The 23,731-nt window shown below is 41.0% G+C and overlaps 1 protein-coding gene across 5 annotated transcripts in view; it reads left to right on the top strand.

The window, feature by feature from the left end:
- Window positions 1-23,731, top strand: part of LOC124265720 (CREB-regulated transcription coactivator 1-like) — a 63,479-nt gene that overhangs the window by 22,273 nt on the left and 17,475 nt on the right. For 3 of the 5 annotated variants that reach the window (XM_046700531.1, XM_046700534.1, XM_046700535.1), the window contains exons 5-10: window positions 10,132-10,167; window positions 15,925-16,010; window positions 18,561-18,616; window positions 19,683-19,726; window positions 20,285-20,606; window positions 21,997-22,269. In XM_046700531.1, the coding sequence (XP_046556487.1) occupies window positions 10,132-10,167; window positions 15,925-16,010; window positions 18,561-18,616; window positions 19,683-19,726; window positions 20,285-20,606; window positions 21,997-22,269 (817 nt within the window). The remainder of the gene's footprint in view (window positions 1-10,131; window positions 10,168-15,924; window positions 16,011-18,560; window positions 18,617-19,682; window positions 19,727-20,284; window positions 20,607-21,996; window positions 22,270-23,731) is intronic. The other 2 variants (XM_046700536.1, XM_046700533.1) reach the window with 2 other exon arrangements.

Below are 23,731 nucleotides of genomic sequence, written 5' to 3' on the forward strand. Positions count from 1 at the left end.
TGTCAACATGATGTTCATAGGGACTCTCACTCACTCACTCACTCCCTTACTTTAGGAAGATGGGATGGTAAATATCTTGAGCTTTCCTCACAATGCTGTCAACATGATGTTCATAGGGACTCACTCACTCACCCACCTAATCTGTCTGACAGTCCCTGAACCACATTATTTTCCCTACTGCCAAGCCTTCTCTGCAGTGCTAAAGCCCTAAATAAAGCAAGTCTAGATTTCCTCTGAATATCTGGTCCTTCTAGGGCTCTTTTCATTTAAATGGGCTTGTTTGTTATTATCAAAATTATATATATTCAGAGACTAAGCATTAGTCTATCACCCACCCACTCACCAACCTTATGTTACATGCTAGGTGACCATGACCTGGCTTATTTTGATGGCCGACAGTCAACATAAAGATAAATGACTGAATAACTGAAAAGGTACTTCTGTATCATCTCAACATTAAAGGACATGCCACTGATTTTGTGTGCCTTTTGAAATTGAGATATACAATTGGCCATAGAAAGTAGTTGTACATGATCATTGTGTAGGCAAGTGTGCAGCTCAGAACGGGAATGGGGGATATTTGTGTGCCATATCCGTAGGGGGGCACATTGATTTTCTGTGGGTAATTTGATGTCCTGAGTATCCGTCCTGTGATAGCAGGCCTTCATTATGGGCACAGATAGAGTTCCACAGCAATTTTCTATTTGTATCAAGTCCATATTGATGAATAGAACGAATATGTTATTTCGAAATGCAATCCTTCTGTAGCCAATTAAATTACAACATATGGAATGCTCCCCTCTTGAGGCAGAGTAAATAAGCATTCTTTCTTTTGCTTGGTGGCATTTTCTTTAATGATTCTTGTTTTGAGTCTTTATTTACTGTATTGCTACCAGGTGGACGGCCTGACCTCAAAACTGGAGGACATGGCTGTACATGCCTGTCTTCATGTATATTGAGTCATATGACCTTCATGGGTCATTTCATTCTCTTCTGTGGACTTTTTATTTGTATCCTACACTTTAAATTCATTAAACATATCTGAAAACATATGAATTTAGTTCAATAGTACAAACACTTGTTCTATCAATAAGGTGTGTGGGGGTGGGGGGTGGGGTAGCGTAATGGTTAATGCGTCTGCTCGTCATGCTGAAGACACAGGTTTGTTTCACAACATGGGTACATTGTGTGAAGCCCATTTCTGTGATGTAAAACCCTACTCTCTCTTTTGATAAGTATGAACTTGAATAGAGATACGTCCTCTGTGAACAAGTTCTAATAAATATTTTATGTATTTTGGATTGTATTAATCTATCAGAAGTCTGTCGATATGTACTGATTTGACCTCATACAACATACTCCCTACTTCACTATATGTATACCCTGAAGGAGATATGCCTTTATTGCACCTTTAAAAACCCTGTATTCAATTGATCAGGTACACTTATATACATTGTAAGACTGTTGAATAGTAACAGCTTTGGTTGCCTTAACCATGTTATTCCCCAGGGATTAATCCAATCAGGTGACCGGAACACTTTATGGTCTGACCAGGACTGTGCCATTGATCAGCTGACTGAGCACACACCAAGTGGATGTGTTAACCACTAGGCTTGTGACTGTTATTCTACAATAACTCCATTTGACTGTTCTGGAACAATTAACATCATGAATTATTTAACTGTCAGAATGTACATTGACACTATTTGTACAAGGTGTTGGTGGTATTGATTTGTATGGGAGTTTGTGATCATGTCTGCATTTCGCCGCAGTCATTGTGATAGTCCGATCAGGAACACTGCTGAGGGATTAAGGTTACAGGGCTGATGAGAAAAGTTAGGCTGAAGGGTGGCGTGAGGAGTTAGATTACATGGTCGTGTGAGGAGTTTGGCTAAATGTTTGCGTGAGGAGTTTGGCTACATGGTTGTGTGAGGAGTTTGCCTACATGGTGTTAAGTAGACTAAGGCTTAGTCTCTGAATATATATAATTTTGATAGTAACAAACAAGCCAATTTATATTGAAAAGGAGCCCTAGGGAGACCAGAGATTCAGAACCTGAGGAAATCTAGACTTGCTTTATTTAGGGCTTTAGCACTGCAGAGAGGGCTTGGCAGTAGGGAAATTAATGTGGTTCAGGGACTGTGAGACAGACTAGGTGTTTAGCTACATGGTGGAGTGAAGAGTTCGGTTGCTGGTTGGCCAGGCGATATAGTCTACAGCCTGGTTGGAATAGCTCTGCCTTCAGGTGGTTAAATGGTGCGTTGTAGAATGAGTCTTCATTTAGGGATGGTGTTGGACCATTACATTCATGCTTGAGCAGTTTTATTGTCTGGTGGTAGCTTCATAATGGAAGTGTGGTTTATCCCCAGGGCTTTATGACACCGGTAGTGGATTTACAACCATTTTGTATGTAATATGAAACAAGTGTTATATCTGGCTGTAAATCTTCATGTATGTTTGAGTACAATTTGGACTTCCAATATTTCTGAGAGTTATAAATTGGAAAATTTCAAGAAGAAAGAAACCTGGTTTAGTGTGGAGGTTATGACAGTTTTAGAGGTGTTTTTTCCTCATGTTTCTTATCCGAACAACCTTTCATTGCAAAGTCTTATGATCACATAAATATTTTTAGAAGTATGTATTGTAGAGAACAACTGTGAAGAGTGAGAACTTCTGCAAAGTTCAAGTATAAAGATGGGGCAGATAGAGCCATAGGTCAAGACGCTACTGACAGCGAGGAGTGCTGTGATATGAGGGAGTGTGGTTGTAATGTTAATGTGCACTAGACGACTTCAACGTACACAGCCGACCAGGAACTTGATTGTGTCAGGGCAATTCTGGTGTTGCATCGTGCTGAGAACATCTAACATGCCCAGTACACAAGTAGTGCTATGTATCCGGGTCTTGCAAAAATGTTTTGTTTGAACCAATTCAGAAAGACCTTTACTTGGATGTTGTTTGGAAGGTTTCAGAAGTTGATACTCTTAAGTGTTTTCTGACGTCCCTTTAGCAAGGGTGGGGTAGCCTAGTGGTTAAAGCGTTTGCTCATCATGCCGAAGACCCAGGTTTGATTCCCCACATGGGCACAATGTTTGAAGAACATTTTTGGTGTTCTCCTCATGGATATTGCTGGAATATTGCTGAAACGGCGTAAAACTAAAGTCACTCACTTTGCCTGCCAATTCACAAAAGTTACCTGTTGTGCATTTCACTGAGCCTGAAATGGCAGCAGCTCAGGTGGCCACAAGAGCTGATGTGTTGGCCATTTGTAACAACATAGGATATTGGTCATACAGGCCACTGGGTGGATGAGGTGGTCAGGCTCGGGGACCTTGTTCATTCGTGTCCCGGATATTTGCTCACAATATTCATCAGTGATTTGTTTACAGGTGGCTGTTATATATCAGGAATATTGTTGAATGGAGGTCTAAACAACTAACATGTGGGCAGGCTGACTGGGTCATGTTGGTTGTGATGTAGTTATATTAATCCCAGAAGAATTCCACCACTAACCTGGCAGTTGACTGGTAGAATCCCTCGGCTGCAGGGCCTTCCTCTGTAGAGGCCACAAGATATTGCTTAGATTGTCTACAGTGTTCATGCAGGGCAGTTGGGTAGCCTAGTGGTTAAAGCGTTCGCTCGTCACGCCGAAGACTGGGGTTCGATTCCCCATATGGGTACAATGTGTGAAGCCCATTTCTGGTCCTGCCGTGATATAGCTGGAATATTGTTAAAAGTGGCGTTAAACTGAACTCCCTCACTCACTCAGTGTTCATGCATTCTTCCTTTCATAATCAGCTCTTGGGCAAGGACTCGTCTGAATCTGCATCTGCATTCCCCCTGTACCTGCATCCCATCCCATCCCATCCCATCCCATGTGTATCCCCCACCCCTACTTATAATCTACCCCACCTGTACCTACATCCCCTGAACTTGTACCCCCACCCCTACCTGTACCCCTATCACACATATACCTCATCTCCACCTATACCTGTACCCCCACCTGTATTTGTACCCCTATAACTCCTGTACATGTACCATCACCCTACTTCACCTGTACCTCAATCCTCATCCCACCTGTACCTGTCCCCCTACCCCTACTTGTACCCCTATCACACCTGTACCCCCCAGATATCTCTACCTGTACCTGTATCACCACCCCTACTTGTACACCTACCCCACCTGTACTTCCATCTTCATCCCACCTATACCTGTATCCCACCCCTACTTGTACCCCTATCACACCTGTACCCCCCAGATATCTCTACCTGTACCTGTATCACCACCCCTACTTGTACACCTACCCCACCTGTACTTCCATCTTCATCCCACCTATACTTGTATCCCTACCCCTACTTGTACCCCTGTCACACCTGTACCCCCCAGATATCTCTACCTGTACCTGTATCACCACCCCTACTTGTTCACCTATCCCACCTGTACCCCGTCTCCGTCCTACCTGTATCCTCACCCTACCCCACCTGTACTTCCATCTTCATCACACCTATACTTGTATCCCTACCCCTACTTGTACCCCTGTCACACCTGTACCCCCCAGATATCTCCACCTGTACCTGTATCCCGACAGAACTAGCACTCCTCATCTTGTTTAACAGTATGGCCACTGACACACATCTGTGGTAATAAAGTTATATAGTCTCTGGTAGAAAAATAATTACATGGAGGGATTCTGTTTCCATCGCCCAATGTGAACTAGCTGGCTTCCCTTAGCTCTGTTTGAAGTGAGTTGAAGTTATTGATTATTCTATTCCAAGATAGGTAGAGACACTGAAGAGGCCAGCCAGCTAATCAGTTTATCTTCTCTACATGTGTCAGATGAGGAGAAATCTGGCCAAAGAGAACTCCATTCATATGTTGTAACATACGTCATAATCACCGCCACTAAGCGAGATAATTCTATTAGTCTCATTGTCATTGCTTTTGACACACATAGCTAGCTCATAACTCAAAAGGTCTCTTTTTAACATGTTTGTTTGTGAATGTTAAAAGTCACCCTGCTGTAAACCAGCTGGAAGCGATTCCTTGAGGAAAACACTTCCATTTACTTGACAAAACAGTGTGTAGGAGTGTTTGTGAGATATATTTGTGATGAGGGTGACACCAGTGAATGGAGGGGTAATGTGAGATATGTTTGTGATGAGGGTGACACTAGTGAATGGAGGGGTAATGTGAGATATATTTGTGTAAGTGACGCCAGTGAATGGAGGGGTAATGTGAGATATATTTGTGATGAGGGTGACACTATTGAATGGAGGTAATGTGAGATATATTTGTGAGGGTGACGCCAGTGAATGGAGGGGTAATGTGAGATATTTGTGATGAGGGTGACACTAGTGAATGGAGGTAACGTGAGATATATTTGTGATGAGGGTGACACTAGTGAATGGAGGGGTAATGTGAGATATATTTGTGTGGGTGACGCCAGTGAATGGAAGGGTAATGTGAGATATATTTGTGATGAGGGTGACACTAGTGAATGGAGGGGTAATGTGAGATATGTTTGTGATAAGGGTGACACTAGTGAATCGAGGGGTAATGTGAGATATATTTGTGATAAGGGTGACACCAGTGAATGGAGGGGTAATGTGAGATATATTTGTGATGAGGGTGACACTAGTGAATGGAGGGGTAATGTGAGATATGTTTGTGATAAGGGTGACACTAGTGAATGGAGGGGTTTCATCAGTGAATGAAATAACGAAAAAATAGGAATGAGGATTGTCATTGTTCTTGATTGTGTGGCTCATGCTTTCAATGACTTTAACTTCTGTCTACATGAAGTGTTTTGGGAGAGACTCGGAAATAAGGATGTGTTTACCCAGTTATAATGGCTGTTTATCAAGATATGACATGCCTATGTGATTTATTAAGGGACTTACTTACCTTTGCCTTAAGGATATATGGCCCAAGTCACTTATTATGTAAGAAGCTGTACAAGTGGATAGGCAGCTACAGTGTAGTGGCGGAAGCCTTCCAGACAACCACGACATGATGCAAAAGCCTTTTATCTTCACAATATCAAGAATTGAACCTGATTGAACCCTTCATACTCCCCCTACCCGTAGTCTCATGTGTGAAGTGTCCCCGTCCCCCATTGTGAGTTTCGGTTACCTCCCCAGATTTCCTTCATCTCCCTACACCCTTGCCACAACCTTGTTCATGATTTATTGCCTTCAGACTTAGATAATACATTGAGTCTACAGATAATGATGTGATGGATTTGTAATGATGTAATGGAGTACTCTAAATGTAATGGCACACAGGTACTCTGTGGACAGGTTTTCATATTTAAATGATTCAGCAGTGAAATGATATTTACACTTGTCGCTGTCAAACATGAGTATAGCTGTCAAGATGAGAAGGAAGGGTGACAACCAGCTAGGATATCTGGAGTAGGGCAAGTGGCCTGTAGGTAATCTCATGACCTGTAAGCACTCACACAGCCTGTATCTACTCGCATTGTCTGAATGTATGAGATACTTTAATGTCATGCACATACAATGAAACCTCCTGGTGACCTCAACCAACATGGCTGTAGGTACCAGGTTCCTGTTTACACCCCTGTGTAGGTACCAGGTGTCCTGATTATAATCTGATGGATGTAGGTACCAGGTGTCCTGTCTACAACCTAATGGCTGTAGGAACCAGTGTCCTGTCTGTAACCTAATGGCTGTAGGTACCAGGTGTCCTGATTATAATCTAATGTCTGTATGTACCAGGTGTCCTGTCTACAACCTAATGGCTGTAGGAACCAGGTGTCCTGGCTGCATTCACATGGCTGTATGTATCAGGTGTCCTGACTACACCCCCCATGGCTGTAGGTACCAGGTGTCCTGACTACACCCCCATGGCTTGTAGGTACCAGGTGTCCTGTCTACAACCTAATGGCTGTAGGAACCAGGTGTCCTGACTGCATTCACATGGCTGTATGTATCAGGTGTCCTGACTACACCTCCATGGCTGTAGGTACCAGGTGTCCTGACTATAACCTACTGGCTGTAGGTACCAGGTGTCCTGACTACACCCCCATGGCTTGTAGGTACCAGGTGTCCTGTCTACAACCTACTGGCTGTAGGTACCAGGTGCCCTGTCTACAACCTACTGGCTGTAGGTACCAGGTGTGCTGTCTACAACCTAATGGCTGTAGGAACCAGGTGCCCTGTCTGCAACCTAATGGCTGTAGGTACCAGGTGTCCTGTCTACAACCTACTGGCTGTAGGTACCAGGTGTCCTGTTTACATCTCCATGGCTGTAGGAACCAGGTGTCCTGTCTACAACTTAATGGCTGTAGGTACCAGGTGTCCTGTCTACAACCTAATGGCTGTAGGTACCAGGTGTCCTGTTTACAACTTAATGGCTGTAGGTACCAGGTGTCCTGTCTATAACCTAATGGCTGTAGGTACCAGGTGTCCTGTTTACACCTCCATGGCTGTAGGTACCAGGTGTCCTGTCTACAACCTACTGGCTGTAGGTACCAGGTGTCCTGTCTGCAACCTACTGGCTTTAGGTACCAGGTGTCCAGTCTGTAACCTACTGGCTGTAGGTACCAGGTGAATTGTCTACATCCCCATGGCTGTAGGCACCAGGTGTCCTGTCTGTAACTTAATGGCTGTAGGTACCAGGTGTCCTGTCTATAACCTAATGGCTGTAGGAACCAGGTGTCCCGTTTACATCTCCATGGCTGTAGGTACCAGGTGTCCTGTCTATAACCTACTGGCTGTAGGTACCAGGTGTCCTGATTACACCCCCATGGCTGTAGGAACCAGGTGTCCTGTCTGTAACCTAATGGCTGTAGGAACCAGGTGTCCCGTTTACATCTCCATGGCTGTAGGTACCAGGTGAATTGTCTACATCCCCATGGCTGTAGGTACCAGGTGTCCTGTACAACTTAATGGCTGTAGGTACCAGGTGTCCTGTCTATAACCTAATGGCTGTAGGTACCAGGTGTCCTGTTTACACCTCCATGGCTGTAGGTACCAGGTGTCCTGTCTACAACCTAATGACTGTAGGAATCAGGTGTCCTGTCTGCAACCTACTGGCTGTAGGTACCAGGTGTCCAATCTGTAACCTAATGGCTGTAGGTACCAGGTGTCCTGTCTACAACCTAATGGCTGTAGGAACCAGGTGTCCAGTCTGTAACCTACTGGCTGTAGGTACCAGGTGTCCTGATTACACCCCCATGGCTTGTAGGTACCAGGTGTCCTGTCTGTAACCTACTGGCTGTAGGTACCAGGTGTCCTGATTACACCCCCATGGCTGTAGGACCCAGGTGTCCTGTCTGTAACCTAATGGCTGTAGGAACCAGGTGTCCCGTTTACATCTCCATGGCTGTAGGTACCAGGCGTACTGTCTACATCCCCATGGCTGTAGGTACCAGGTGTCCTGTCTACAACCTACTGGCTGTAGGTACCAGGTGTCCTGACTACACCCCCATGGCTGTAGGTAGTAGGTGTCCTGTTTACACCTCCATGGCTGTAGGTACCAGGCGTACTGTCTACATCCCCATGGCTGTAGGTACCAGGTGTCCTGTCTACAACCTAATGGCTGTAGCTACCAGGTGTCCTGTCTACAACCTAATGGATGCTGTCTACAACCTAATGGATGTAGGTACCAGGTGTCCTGTCTACAACCTAATGGATGTAGGTACCAGGTGTCCTGTCTACAACCTAATGGCTGTAGGTACCAGGTGTCCTGTCTACAACCTAATGGCTGTAGGTACCAGGTGTCTTATTTACACCTCCATGGCTGTAGGTACCAGGTGTCCTGACTACACCTCAATGGCTGTAGGTACCAGGTGTCCTGGCTGCATTCACATGGCCTTTTGTACCAGGTGTCCTGTCTATAACCTACTGGCAGTAGGTACTCATTTGGCCTGTAGAAACCTAAGTGGCTGCAGGTGCCAAGTTGGCCCGTAGAGAGGTAAGAAACTAGAGTATTGCAGTTGTCATTGGTCGGGAGTGAGGGTCAAGGACTGTTGTGGCTAGTTGAAACCTGTTTGTGTTGAATCAGAAGAGTAAGAATAGTTTGAAACTTGACATTAGTGTTTGACATGGCAGAGTGTGTAAAGAGCCTGAAATTGAGTTATTTATACGTCAATTATTTTGTCAAGTCCATGAAATGATTCATGAAATGTAATGATTGTAAGGTTCATGTTGACTGCTTGCTTCAGCCACAGCTTGAGACTCCAGACCAACACAAAGTGCTGTTCAGATAGCTGTAGGTGGATTGGACTGTACAACAAGCAGGTAGCTTGTTCAGTAGGTCACAAGCTGTGCAACTTGAAATAGATGGTACTGCAGAAATAATCAATATGCAACAAGCACCTGCTGCTCTTGTGTGGGGACCATTATTGGAGAGAACAACACAACACTACTGAGAAACTTCAGTTTTCATGATGTAATGCTAAACACAATACATTTTCATTGAACAGAATATCCTTTCCTTTCAACATGGATATTGTTCTTGCTTTATAACGTGTGGACATATTGCCCACTGTTATTAATTTACATCAACGAAACAGACCATGTCAGAAGAAACCAGTAGTCAGTATTTATGACCAACATTGGGCTTGTTTCAAGTACTGCTTATATAGATCTGACAGTCATAAACACTTTCTGCATGTCAGTGTTGCATATATATATGCTATTTGTCCTGGGAACATATTTAGCCAATTGTCACAGTAAAGCTCTCTTGTTGGGATTGCATCCTTATCCATTTCCTCCGTGCATGTGTGTATATATTAAGCCATGTGATACTGCTCGTTATCACATGTGGCAGTGCATCTGTGCTACAATGTATCATGTATCTTAAAATGGAAGCTGCATAGTCAATTGTGGTTGTGGTTTCTATGGTATAATGCCTGCACTGCTCGATGTTTTACATATGACATAGCACGACATTTTTCCTTTTATAATCTTCTATTTGTGTTACCCTTTTCACAGTTTCTCTGTGTGCAATTATATCTCATTTTTTCCCTTTGTTTTAGTTACGAGGATGTAGCTACTGTGCAGACCTGTTAATACAATGCATTGTTATAAAATGAGTAGCTGCATCCCGTGTTTGTTCCTGTTTTGTTTCTCCTTTTACTATTTTGTGTTTGCCCCTTTCCAGGATGTATCGTTATCTTAATGGAGTGTCGCTATCGCGGTGAGTTTTTTCCCACCATATCTTTGTGTTTATGCTACATACCCCATGGGTGTTATCAAGCCTTTACAATTCTCAATCTCACTCTGTAAAATGGAAATTTTATGCAATCTCTTCACAATCTTTAATGACCTCCCCAACATTAAAAATACTTTGGGTTTTTCTTTTAAAATTAAATAATTAATTCTATTTGTCCTAAATATTATATGAAAGGTTCTACATATTCTAAACTAAATTTTTGGCTTCTGTGCCAAATGCTTCCTGTCTTTGCTGTGACTATCAAGTACTGATGCTTTGCTGTGGAAGTCTTCTTGAGATCTTGGAATCAATGCATGGAGATGAGAATTGCAAAGGTTGGCAGGGACATGCATGACTGAGCGCATACAGACACAGGCATAATGACCAGTGCCGCCATTACATACATTCTCCATGTCCATGGTTAATAGATCTTGCATATTTAATGCTTTTTGGTCATATTACTGGGGAAAAAGCGTGATGTTCTGTTGCAGATATATCTGAATGTATGCATCTATTGATATTACAGGATCCAAATATTCAGTCTGTTTCTCTACAGTAAAACCAAAATATCAAAGCTGTTTGCATCTGTTATTATCCACGTAGTGATATCTTTATTCTATTATGATAAACACCCAAGACCTATTGCCAACTTGGTTTCTTTCACCACTAACTTATCACAGAGTTTCTATTGCTCTTGAGTGTAAATTTGATTGGACAGCTATTTTTAGCATCATTCAGTTGAATCGGAGCTCAGATGGTGAATGGATTCAGGATATTTATCATTACAGGATTGAGAAATAATTCACTGGATAATGATACTGCATAACCATGCTGCCATTGCTGCCAATGACATTGTCTTTGAAGATATACTCAAAATATTGTTTGAAATGAATAATTGCCTTTGAAACATTATTTTGCAAAATTTAAAATATGTAATAAATAAATATTAATTACATTAACATTAACAGGTGAAAATTTGAATAAAATAATTGAATTGGCCCACTAACCTGTGAGGTGGATCTGTAGAGAAACAGAAATTAGCAGAGCATGTGAGTGTTGGGAGTGGGTGTCCATGTATGTTGGAACCAGATTAACCCTTGTACTGTCAGTAGAGCACTATGGTAACCCTTCAACTCTTGAATGCACCCGCTGTACAGTGCTGTTGGAGTAACCCCTTGACCGATTTAAGTAAGCTGGGGTTAATTCCTTATCATTTCTAAGGGCAGTGGGATAATCTTATTCCTGATAATTGAATGATGTGGGTGATCTTGTTACTGTTGATAGATCCCTGAGGGAGCTACCTCGCTTGGACCTCTGCCTCAGTGTAACTGCTGTTGGTTCTGTTGGTTACATTCTGGAGTGTATATTGCCCATATCACTGCCTCAATTGGTTATATCCCAGTGTTAGCCCCTGTAGTGAATTCACCCCTAGAATTTAACTGTTACAGGCTTGTGGGATAGTGCTTAATCCACGCTTGTAATCCAAAGAGCCCATTATGTTGTGTATGCCCTTGGGTGTTGTTGTGGCAGTGTTTGTGTGTGCTTTCACCCAAATCTGGCAGTTGGTGTATACGGTCCTATATATGCCCCCACAGACAGTATCCATGATATCCCCAGAGAAGAACACTGAATTACAGCATAACGTGATGTTAGTTTTAACAAGTTTTATCCCCTTTGCTTTGGTACAGAAAAGTAATCCTGTTGAATAGAAACTTTGTACTGTCCATGTTCAAGGGATTAACCATGGTGTGGCGCAAGGTTACCTGTGTATGTGGTATATCTGGGTTTCAGTTACACTTCCACCTGTCTCAGTGGGAATTAAGTTACAGCTTGTTTCTACTGGAGATGAACTTTGAGTTCACTTATGCTTGCATTTAAGACATAATGTGAATAGTTCTCAGCCTGGGTAGATGCTATCAGTGTATAACTTGTATATTTTGTCAAATTACCTTCATCATTACAATACTCATCCTCCTCATCTCCTGAATATTGGAAACAGCTGAAGTGATGCTGAAGTAATATTTTTCCATCTCCCTCATGTTTAATTTTATCTTGTTTTTAAAAGTTGAAATAATTTTAATTTCCAATGCCTCACCATCAAACTTCGCCATCATCACATCACTATACCATCATTGCCATCTTGTTGATGTGTTGTCAGTCCTGCTTATCAATATTACGTGATCATCGTCATCGTCATCATCATCATCAGCATCAGCAGCAGCAGCAGTAGGATAGCTTAGTGGTTAAAGTGGTTTTTCAAGCCGAAAGGGTGGGCTCTATTATCTTTTTGGAGACAATGATTTGAAGAATATTGCGAAAAAGTGACGTCAGATCATACTTATTAATTCTCATCAGCTTGATGTGTCGTGAATATTGCTCCTGTATATTGTACTCACATCATAATCATCATCACCACCATCATCACCACCATCATCACCACCATCATCACTACCATCATCACTACCATCATCACCACCATCATCTTCACTACCATCATCACCACCATCATCACCACCATCATCACCACCATCATCACCACCATCATCATCACTATCATCATCACATTATCATCATCACTACCATCATCACCACCATCATCATCACCACCATCATCATCACCACCATCATCACTACCATCATCACCACCATCATCACCACCATCATCATCACCATACCACCATCACTACCATCATCATCACCATCATCATCATCATCATCATCATCACCATCACCATCATCACATCACCATCATCACATCACCACCATCATCACTATCATCATCACCACCATCATCATCACCATCATCACTACCATCATCACTCATCACCATCATCATCACATCATCATCACCATCATCATCACCATCATCATCACCACCATCATCATCACCATCATCATCATCATCATCATCATCATCACCACCATCATCACCATCACCATCATCATCACCATCATCATCACCACCATCATCATCACCATCATCATCATCATCACCACCATCATCATCACCACCATCATCATCATCATCATCACCACCATCATCATCACCATCATCATCACCACATCACCATCACCATCCACCATCACCACCACCATCACCACCATCCATCATCACCACCATCATCACCATCATCATCACCACCATCATCATCACCATCACTCACCATCATCATCACCATCACCATCACCATCATCATCACCATCACATCATCATCATCATCACCACCATCATCACCTACCATCATCACTACCATCATCACCACCATCATCACCACATCATCATCACCATCATCACTACCATCATCACCACCATCATCACCACCATCATCACCACCATCATCACCACATCATCACCACCATCATCACCACCATCATCATCACCACCATCATCATACCACATATCATCACACACCATCATCACCATCATCACCACCATCATCACCACCATCATCACTACCATCATCACTATCATCATCACGATCATCATCACTACCACCATCTGGGACTGACCATCATCACCCAGTCCATATCACACCATCATCAGTAACCTCCTTTAGTTTTGGATTTCGTGTATGGAGTGAGAGTGACCCATATCTATTTCAGCCCAAGTGGTTATTTGTGTGCTGTTTGGCTTTGATCACTGACAACACTGCAGTGAATGGGGTAAATCTTCAGTGTTCAGGCCATATCGATTCCATTTGTCAATTGAATCCTTTGAGCTGTTCAGATTCAGTATTCCTGATGCCGACATCTGATGCAAAATGCTGTAGTTATTTATTGCCATAACAAAAGAACAGTTCTCATGAGGGCTTGTCAGTTTATGGCCAGGCGGGGCAAAAGTGCTCCTCCTTTCATTACCCCCAATTAAGGCTTGGGGATAAAATATGAGGTTTTATGTACTAGCAAGAGCAGGTAATAGCACAGGGTCTCAGTATTACTGCCATTTTCTGAATAGAGAAGAATACTTGAAAAATTTATGAATGAGGTTTATGTTATTGTTATGTTATATTAATTGTGCTGTTGTATTTGTAACTTAAATAATCATTAATAACTGAAAATTTGTTTTATCTTAGAAATGTAGAAAAATATATACAACTTTTTTATTCAACCGAATTTAGAAAATCAGCTTAATTTGCATTAGAAACTCTGATTTAATAGAAAATATAGACATGGAAATAGAAAGGTTTTCCAACACTGAGTAGACCTTTAGATTTCCCCAGTGGGACCTAATTTCCGTATATACATTCAACCACTTGTGAATAAGAGGCTTTTACTTTCTCCTTAATAATGAACTAGATACTAGCTAGTGTTTTGAGCATTGTGAAGCAAGCTCAGACCACTGTGGATGTGGAATGGCATCAGCAAGGAAACAAATTTCATGATCAATTTATGTTAAAACTAAATATCCGCGCCATTTATGGCTAAATATCTCTCCTAAATTTGTTACTGGTTTAATCTAACAAATGTAATCAGTTGTAGAGGTGTGACGATACAGAAATTTCACGATACGATACATATCGTGATATCTTGAAACGATACGATTCGATTCGATGCATATCACGATATGATTTCTTTAGTTATTTTCTGTAAAAAATATAGGTTATAGCAAGAAATTTTGACATAACCATCAATATCTAATGAAAATTAACAATTTTAAGGTTAACGATACATATCACGATACGAAAAAACGTATCGATATATTTATCGTCAGATAAAGTATCACGATTATCGATACTACGATATATCGTCACAGCTCTAATCAGTTGGTCAGTCCTGGGTTCCATGATACTGATATGCATTTAAATGATAAAATATAATACTCACTTCAGAGGGCAAATAAGGCAAGAATATATTTTATGGAGCATTTAAATTTATTATTAGGTAATGGGTTTTTTAAAGACGGTTATTTACCAGATGTATATGTAGTTTCATGTAATTTGAGAAAGTGGATTAAGTGTGTACTCTGGATGCGATGGCTGCAGCTTGTGGGTTGTGTGTGTAGATAATTGACACACTCACAGCTATGCCAGTCATGTTGGCCAGACACCAGGGGAATGTCTCGCAGCTCAGGTTGTGATGTTTTCATGTTTGTGAGGATGCAGTGAACGTCTAGTGTAAGGAATGGAAGTCGTTACAAGACGGATGTATATTAACATTGTTATGCTCATTAATGTGTGTGTCAGCCTCATGCAAATTGGTATGGTGGGACATTTGTTTAATTCATCAACGTTTTGCAGCTTCACTAGGATCAAGGTTGATTTTGCTACACTAGGATCAAGATAATGTAAATGTATTATATGTAGCTGTTCAAATGGACTGAGGTGCATATTTTACAGAAGTAACCACCATTTATACTTGTACCTCTGTAGCTGAACACTTGTAAACGCTACAGTTTTACAGACAGTCTCTAGAGGAGAGTTCATATTTCCATTCCACAGGAATGTGTGTGCATGCACGCATGAAATAATTGTACCTCAGATGTTTCAAACTAAAGATTTACTGTTCACATGCATGAGCTACAGCAAGAAACATTTTCAGTAGAAGCACATGACCGGTATAAGTGAAGTGTCATTTGTTTCATATGGGTATTATCAGGGTCCGAGTTTCTAATGTATTTTGCATATTTCACCAAGTTCAGGAAAAACAGACAGAAGATGTGGACAATGGGATCCTGCAGCTAATGCTGATCACAATGGGTACAGTCATATGGCCTGGTTCAATGTTGTTTTGCTTATTTTTCAGAACCAACTCTGATTCAGCCCTGCACACAAGTGCCATGGCCCCCATAGACAGCATTCATCCCAACACACCCCCAACACATCGTAGAAGTAAGTTCAGGAAAGGACTGAGTGAATGTTCTTTTATGGCAATCCCTTTCCAGTTTTGTCATGTCAGTTTGTAATACACCTGGTTGAGGCCATAGAACACATTCAGGTCCCGATTTCTCAAAACAAACTTTTTTACTCAAATTTCAAACTGAGTTTGACAATTGCAACAGCTGAATTTTTAACTCAACTGCATTTTTAAAATAAAAAAAGCCCAAACAACTTAAGTAATCAATCCACCAAACTCAAATTGTCTACTATGTTTGAGTATAATATCGATTTCAGTTCATTCTGGGAAATGCATTTTCCTACGTTTTCTCAAATTTGAGTCAAAACTCTAACTTAAGTCAAAACTCAGACTTAATTTGTTTTGAGAAATCGGTGCCAGATGATACAGTATCAATCACCCTGCCTTCATATATATTAATGCGGGGCAGTGGGGTAGCCTAGTAGTTAAAGTGTTCGTTCGTCGCGCCGAAGACCCGAGATCTATTTCCCCATACGGGTACAATGTGTGAATCCCACTTCTGGTGTCCCCCGCCGTGACACTGCAGGAATATTGCTAAAAGCGGCTGAAAACCACACTTACTCACTCATATGTGAATGCAGATGGAATGGTGAGAAGAGCATGAGCACTGCCATGCTGTCAGCGATGACACAGTCAGCTGTCAAGCCATGAATGAGCAGGTGCCTCTGTAACCGGTGTCACATGCTGTTATAGAGTGTTTCCTTCAACTATATCAATAGAAGCCCTATTTTCACCTTCCTTCAGTGCTTTACTCATACACGTAGCCGGAGATGAAGACTTGAATAAATGGGTCAGGTAATTTGAATATTGATTGTTAAATCTCTAAGTACAGTGTATATGTATTGTTAGCTATGCAACCATGTCCTACCCAATGTTGATCACTTGTTTGGAACACGACTCTGCCCTGAAGTGTTGTGTTGTAAAGCAGTGAACATCTTTAGTCAAGCACACAACATAAGGAACAAAGCAATATTGTGTCAGGCATGTGGAACATCCGCTTTTGTCAGTGGCATGAACCCTTGGCTGTCTTAAGTACTGACACCAGTAAAAAATGTTATTGCCAAATAATTTGAAGATTTCTGTCAGTGTTTTCATGAAGTAAAAAAATACCACAGACTGATAAATGCTTCTGTTGACTTGTTCCAGAAACCAGCCATGGTGGCTGTGAGGCTCCCTGAGTAGTGCCACTTTGTAACTTCCTGCATTTGATTGGCTAATGTTTGCTACTAAAAAAGAAGCCAAAAGCTGAACCTTATGATGCCACTTGAAATGATTGAAGCAGCATGATTTGAATGGAGGGCATCAGGCTTTAATTATGTGCTGGCTTTCCTAAGGAACTTTATGTCTCAGTTGCTCCTTGTTAGATTGTTAAGTAAAACACAACTCAAACCTTTGTCAGAGCTGCTAGAAACAAACCAAATATGGCCATGGAAACTTCAGTGCTAACTGCCTGATAGGTATCGTTTGGTGCCTCAGTGGTGCAGGCTTGTGCCTCATGCATCTGACACCTCTCATTCCTCTGCAAAACACAATGCAAATTACAGATTTTAGAAAATAATTGTGTGTTGATCCCCTTTAATTTCTGGAGTGATTTATTATCTTGTTTTAATATGTGTCTTCATGTAACTTCCTGTTACGCTGGTGCAACTCTATACAGTTCCAGAACAAAATAATTCCATAAATTAATGTTAGGTGGCTGCAACAATTATTGAAAGACTTGGAAGTAATTACTTCCTTAAGTGGCATTTAGAAGCTGGTCATGTCTTGCTTGATAACGGTGTTAGCATCTACACTGAAACATTGCATCTATTGCAATAAAGGGGGTGGTGGGGTAGCCTAGTGGTTAAGGCTTTCGCTTCGTCATGGCGAAAGCCCAGGTTCGATTCCCCACATGGGTACAATGTGTGAAGCCCATTTCTGGTGTCCCCCGCCGTGATATTGCTGGTATATTGCTAAGAGCGGCGTAAAACCACACTCACTCACTCACTCACTATTGCAGTAAAGAAGTTGTCTATCCATAAAATTCTATTCGTCCCCCTACGACATAATTGCTTTGAGTGGGAGGAAATGAGATTTGTTTTGTGTGTCCTCTGGATTTACATCAAATGTAACTTGACTCACCCCACGATAGTTTCCTACTCAAAACACCTGACTTTCCATGGCCGTTCTTTAACTTGTTTGAGTCGTATATGTTTCCTTATACACAAGGGTGGCGGGATAGCCAAATGGTTATGTGTCCACTTGTCATGCAGAAGAACCAGGTTCAATTCACCACATGGGTATAATGTGTGAGCCCTCTTCTGTCTCTCGCTGTGATATTGCTGGAATATTGCTGAAAGTGGCGTAAAACCTTACCTACTCACTCACTCTTATACACAGTTTGGTACCTTAGCATAGGGCTTTGGATTGGGTCAATATGTCAATGCCACAACTCTACATTCAACAATGGATTTATTGACAAGACTGTGTTTGTGTTATGTTTTTCTTACAATGTTGATTATACCATGTGTAATTTTCTTCCCCAGTAGCTGAAGTTGCTGGCCAGAATATGGGCGACGGAGGTTACTGGGATCCCAAAAAGGTGTGTTGATTGATGAGGAGGGTGAAATAACTGGTAGTCCCTGCTGTGCTCTCTGTGTCTGTGGTTGGGCATAAGCTCTGTTAAACTGATCTACAGCTACTGGAGTATCCTTTTAGTTTCAGTCTGCAGCAGATTGCAATCTGAGATCAAGAGGAACCTCTCAATGGCTTCTTGGCTAGATTACAAAATCCTTTCTTTCAAACCAAGTCTCATCAACTGTGTTGTTTGTACTGATGGTGTGGTAGGGTTGTGGTCTATGTTTTCAATTATGATGGGAGAGATTTATCTTTTTTTGGATATAAAATGTTGTATTTTCTACCATGTTTGTATTTTGGGCAAATTCAAGTTAGAAAGAATAATTGGGTGTTTAATTTTCGTTTCATGTATTTCATGTGCTTAGCAAGCTTTTTAATAATTATATATAGTTTTGCTGTACTTTCACAATCATAGTATCACATGATGTGGTTGGGAAGCTGACTGAGGTCTTTTCCTCTAAAACTACTCAGTAGAAACTGAAATAACTTTTCAGATCATAAAAGTGGGTTCAAATTTGTTAAAGGCATAAACATTGAAAATTATATATTTTCTAAAAATTTGCCCAAGAATGTAAATATGATTACCCTTTTTGCGTCAAGATTGAAAAGTCATTTATATCATATGTAGTTTTTTGTTTGTTGTAAACAATATGATTTGTTTTACATTTGTAGCAATAGATATATTGAAAAAAAAATCTTGTTTAAGATTTTCATCTTGCCAGCATTTGAAAAGGAAGAATTTTTTTTCTTGATTTTGTTTGACTTTTTCTATAAGGACAAGATAAGTGATAAGGCCAAAGCTTTTCACAGGAGATTCTATGAATGGTAATGTTCCTTAGCTGCCAAATATACTGGTCTTGTGTTCAAATCCAGTCGTGACCTCAGCCCTGTGAGTGTGGTTTCTAACACCTTTGTTCTACATCACACTGGGCCTTTCCTCCCTCACTGACTGTCAGTGATATGTAACGGCCTACTGAGTGATTGCCACACTTTACCATGGAGATATTTTCACTGTTGCTTTTCTCCTTCAGCTTGCGCAATCTCGGCCAAAGTCATGTGAAGTACCCAACATCAAGTGAGTAATATTTTACATGCAGCCTGGGAGGGTGGAATTGTTTGATCCCCGTGCAACGCCTTACCAAATAAAAGACTGTGGACACTGATCTCCTATTAATGCTGTGTGACTGAGACAATGGGGGAGGCTACAGAGCCTTCTTTGTCCATTGCTTTTACAATATTTACCTACGCTAAAGGGGATAAGTAGGTTAGTGGTGAAAGTGTCTGCATGTCTCGCCCAAGCCATGGGTTTGATTCCCGAAATGGGCACCGAGTGTGAATCCCACTGATGGTGTCTCTTGTCGTGATATTGCTGGAATATTGCTAAAAGCTGTGTGAAACCTTACTCACTTTTGTCCGAGACCTTGTTTTTCTCTGTACATGAGCACAATTTATGAAGCATTATCTTGATGTTACTTTCCATCCTGGTTAGAATATTGAAAAAATTAACACACTGTAGTCCCCTGGGTTGTCTGCTCCTGATGATGCCATCAAAGATGATTTGATCAGTTATAAGCTAATTGTCTACATCTTTGGAGTTGTTCTTTGCAGTAGTTACATTTTGTTGCTTTTGCAGCATTTACCCATCACAAGAACAAGATTCAGGAGCTCCTCACATACCCATCTCAAACAACACTGGGTCGCTACCCGACCTTACCGTGCTCAACTTCCCATCACCCATGGCAACGCCGCTGGACGTTGAACCACAAGACTATCAGCAACAAGGTAGCCCAGTAAACCTCTCCCCAACCAGTCTCAATCACATGACCATGTCGCCACAGCAACAACATGTCACTAGCCAACAGAGTCCTGGGCAGCGACGTCGTCATGCGCAAGGAGTTCCTAGTCCACTTGTGCTCAGTAATACTAATCAGATGAGGATACCCCTCTCACCACCAGTAAGTACTCCTGTAGTGTCATGTCTGCTTTCAGAGGTTGACCGTCTGCCCTCAAGATAGAGGTCTCAGTTATGCTCTGTGAAAAGTATTTCAAGAAAAATACCTAATTTGGACTTTTCTGTAAGAAAAAAAAACCGATTGGTCAATTTGCATGTGTGGACAAAACAATTTGATCATGTTTAGACAAATAGTGAGTGAACATTTTAAGTTTGCATCTTATTTAGTACTGTGATACTCTAGAGAGCAGATGGTATGTCTGATTATTGTCTGTTGTGATGTTGAGCTGATACTGTGCGTAAAGTGTAGCTTTGTATCTAGACAAAATTAGACAGTAGAAATTCTTACCTGTGGCTGTCTGTCTACGGTTTAAGCACTCAGCTTGAAAAACATTTAGTTAGAATTAGTTGCAAGGCGAGTGTTTTTCGAATTGCTAGATTGTGATTTTGGGTGTGATGTGTAGCAGCATGATGTTATGATATAGAGATTACCATCATCATAACAAACCCTCTAGCACCAAACTTTGGGACCTGTGCTCATATGGCCAGTTGAAAAATGGCTAAATAGCTTATAATGGTAACCTTTTCAGGGCAGAGATACATTTTAGACGATGTCAGAAAATGTTAAATATTTTGTAAAACCTATTTCTCTTTCTGTAACATTTGTGGCATAAATCATGGTTAGAAAGATTTCCTGTGTATCATTCCTTCATTTATGTAAACAACATTATTTCTGAGAATGTGATTTACTTGATTCCCTCAAAAGAACTAAACATTGATAGAAATAGATTTAACCATCAGTAGTTAATGATAGATTTCCTTTTGACACTAGTGATGTTGCAAACTGACTGACTGGAAGTATGTCTGGCATTACATTGTATTTTGAATAATATACTCACATCAGTGTATGTACAGAAACAGGCAGCCTTACTGACAAACAGAAAGCAATCTTGCATGATAGTGTTTATATTCATAGTGATAATATTATTCATATAATAATCTAATGCCTGTCTACTTATGTATGCCATTGTTTCTAATTGTACTTTGAAGAATTAAGATTTTGCATATATTGTACTTGTTCTTGACAAGGATTAATTTAGAAGGAATAACAACTTGTTTTCCAAATTTTCTGAAGCTTTTTTAACTTGTCCAATTCCAGGCAAGTAACAACTGCAATTTCCTTGGTCCATTTTTTATGAATTTAAATTTGATTAAATGTTTTGGTTCTAAAGGGTGCATGTTAGCCGCTGACAAGTGTTGCTTAGATTATTGTGTTCCCCTTGCCTTAGTATGTGAAACATGTGCTTCCTCTTTTTATTTCAAGTCCATTGTTTTCGAGTTGCTTCAGTTTGAGTTCCTCAGTTGTGTGTTTTTGTGACTGTGTTTGGTTGTAGGTTGGCAATATGGACCCCAGTAAGTTAAGTGTGGATCCCCGAATACGTCAGCAGTATCTGTTGTATATGCACCAGCAGCAGCAGCAGCGTCACCGAGCACCCAACTCCTCCTCCGCCCAGGCTGCTGCTCCACACCCTGTATACAATAACCACCACCCTCACCCACATCAACAACAGTCGCAAACATCTCCGCAACAGCAACAGCCGTACTCGCCGCACCATCGCGTACCGCAGGTGCATATTACATCATGTGAACATGAACAGCAATCACAGGTCAGTATCAACTTCCTGGATGAGCTGACACAATCGACAGCCATTTTGAACCCTTGCAGAAAGATATTGCAGTTTTGCCTTTACTTGAACTTATGAAATTGTGCCACATTTTACAAATATGGAAATTGAGAGTTCATTTCTTAAAGATACTACTCTTCAAACATTTATTGGATGTCATCTGCTAGAATTACCTATGAACTAAAGGTGGTAATAAAACTTTGAAGAAAAGAATTAAGGTGTGGCATAAGCATTAAGCATGCACATCATGGACTTAAAGTCCATCAGAGAGATATAGATGAAAACCAGAATTCATCATAAAACTTCATCTGAAAATGCTAACATATTTCCATCCATGTTTTGGAATGTCATTTTGATAGTACAATTTCTAGTTGAATACCAATAGAGGCCTAAAATATACATGGTATCAGCTATAGGGGTAGGAAATCTGAACCTGTGAAATAAAACAATCTACTAGAAGGAAAAGTCATATCTGTAACAGATATAGTTGGGAATAGGTATTATAAAGTGATTGTAAGGAAGTTCTAATTGGTGTGCAGCGTGGAAGGCCAGTTAACAGGTATGGAGGCAGTGAGGACACCCATTCTTTAGGCTGTTGATGTGTAGACAGTGCATGGTGTGTGGCGAGATGTCAGGACTTAGGTTGTAGTTGTGGTCAAACAGGGTTGTGCATGGATGTTTTGTCTTCTAATTGGTTACTTTGTGGTTCTCATGATGAGATGTTTGACAATCTGTTATAACATATACACATGTTCATGCAAAGCCTTTACTTGCCTCAATACCAGGATTAGATGTTCTTATTGCAAATTTTGTGTACTGGTATTTTAGACATTGTATTATTTGCTGCTTTCTTAAAGGTAAGTTGCAGAGTCTCAGTTATTGGGCAACTCTTTTGATTATCTTTTTCTGTTAAAGCTAAAAGTTTATGTCACCAAATTAGACAAAATACCTCTCCTGAAAGGAAATCAGTAGTTTCAAGGCAGAGTTAAGTTCAGGATTTGTCTCTCCTATATATACCAGGATCTTTTGGTCACAGCTCTTAATCCAATCATAATCCTGGTTTGTCATCATCCCAAGGCCAGGAAGTACTGACTGTAAAGGTCCAATTTCCACTCTTACTGTGCTGGAATTCCATGCCTTGATCATGGCACCACCTGGAGCTACCATTAGTCATATCCCTTGTATAAATGTCCTGATGTGAGATTCTAACTCTCATATTGCCAGTATATACTTCAAACAAAATGGTTCCCAGTTCAGACTCAGATCTCATTGACTGATATAATATGTGTTATTCCCATGAAGCATAAAAAGATTTGAAAAGTATCTTTTGATGCTTAAGTGCTCTTCAAATTCTGCAATCAGCCAAAATCTGCAGAGCAATTGTGATTTTGATTGGATTATGCATAGAACTGTTGGTCCAGAGAAATATTACTCCATAATTCCA

This window comes from Haliotis rubra, unplaced genomic scaffold, assembly GCF_003918875.1.
Source record: "Haliotis rubra isolate DU_JTF1 unplaced genomic scaffold, ASM391887v1 Scf99, whole genome shotgun sequence".
Lineage (NCBI taxonomy): Eukaryota > Metazoa > Mollusca > Gastropoda > Lepetellida > Haliotidae > Haliotis > Haliotis rubra.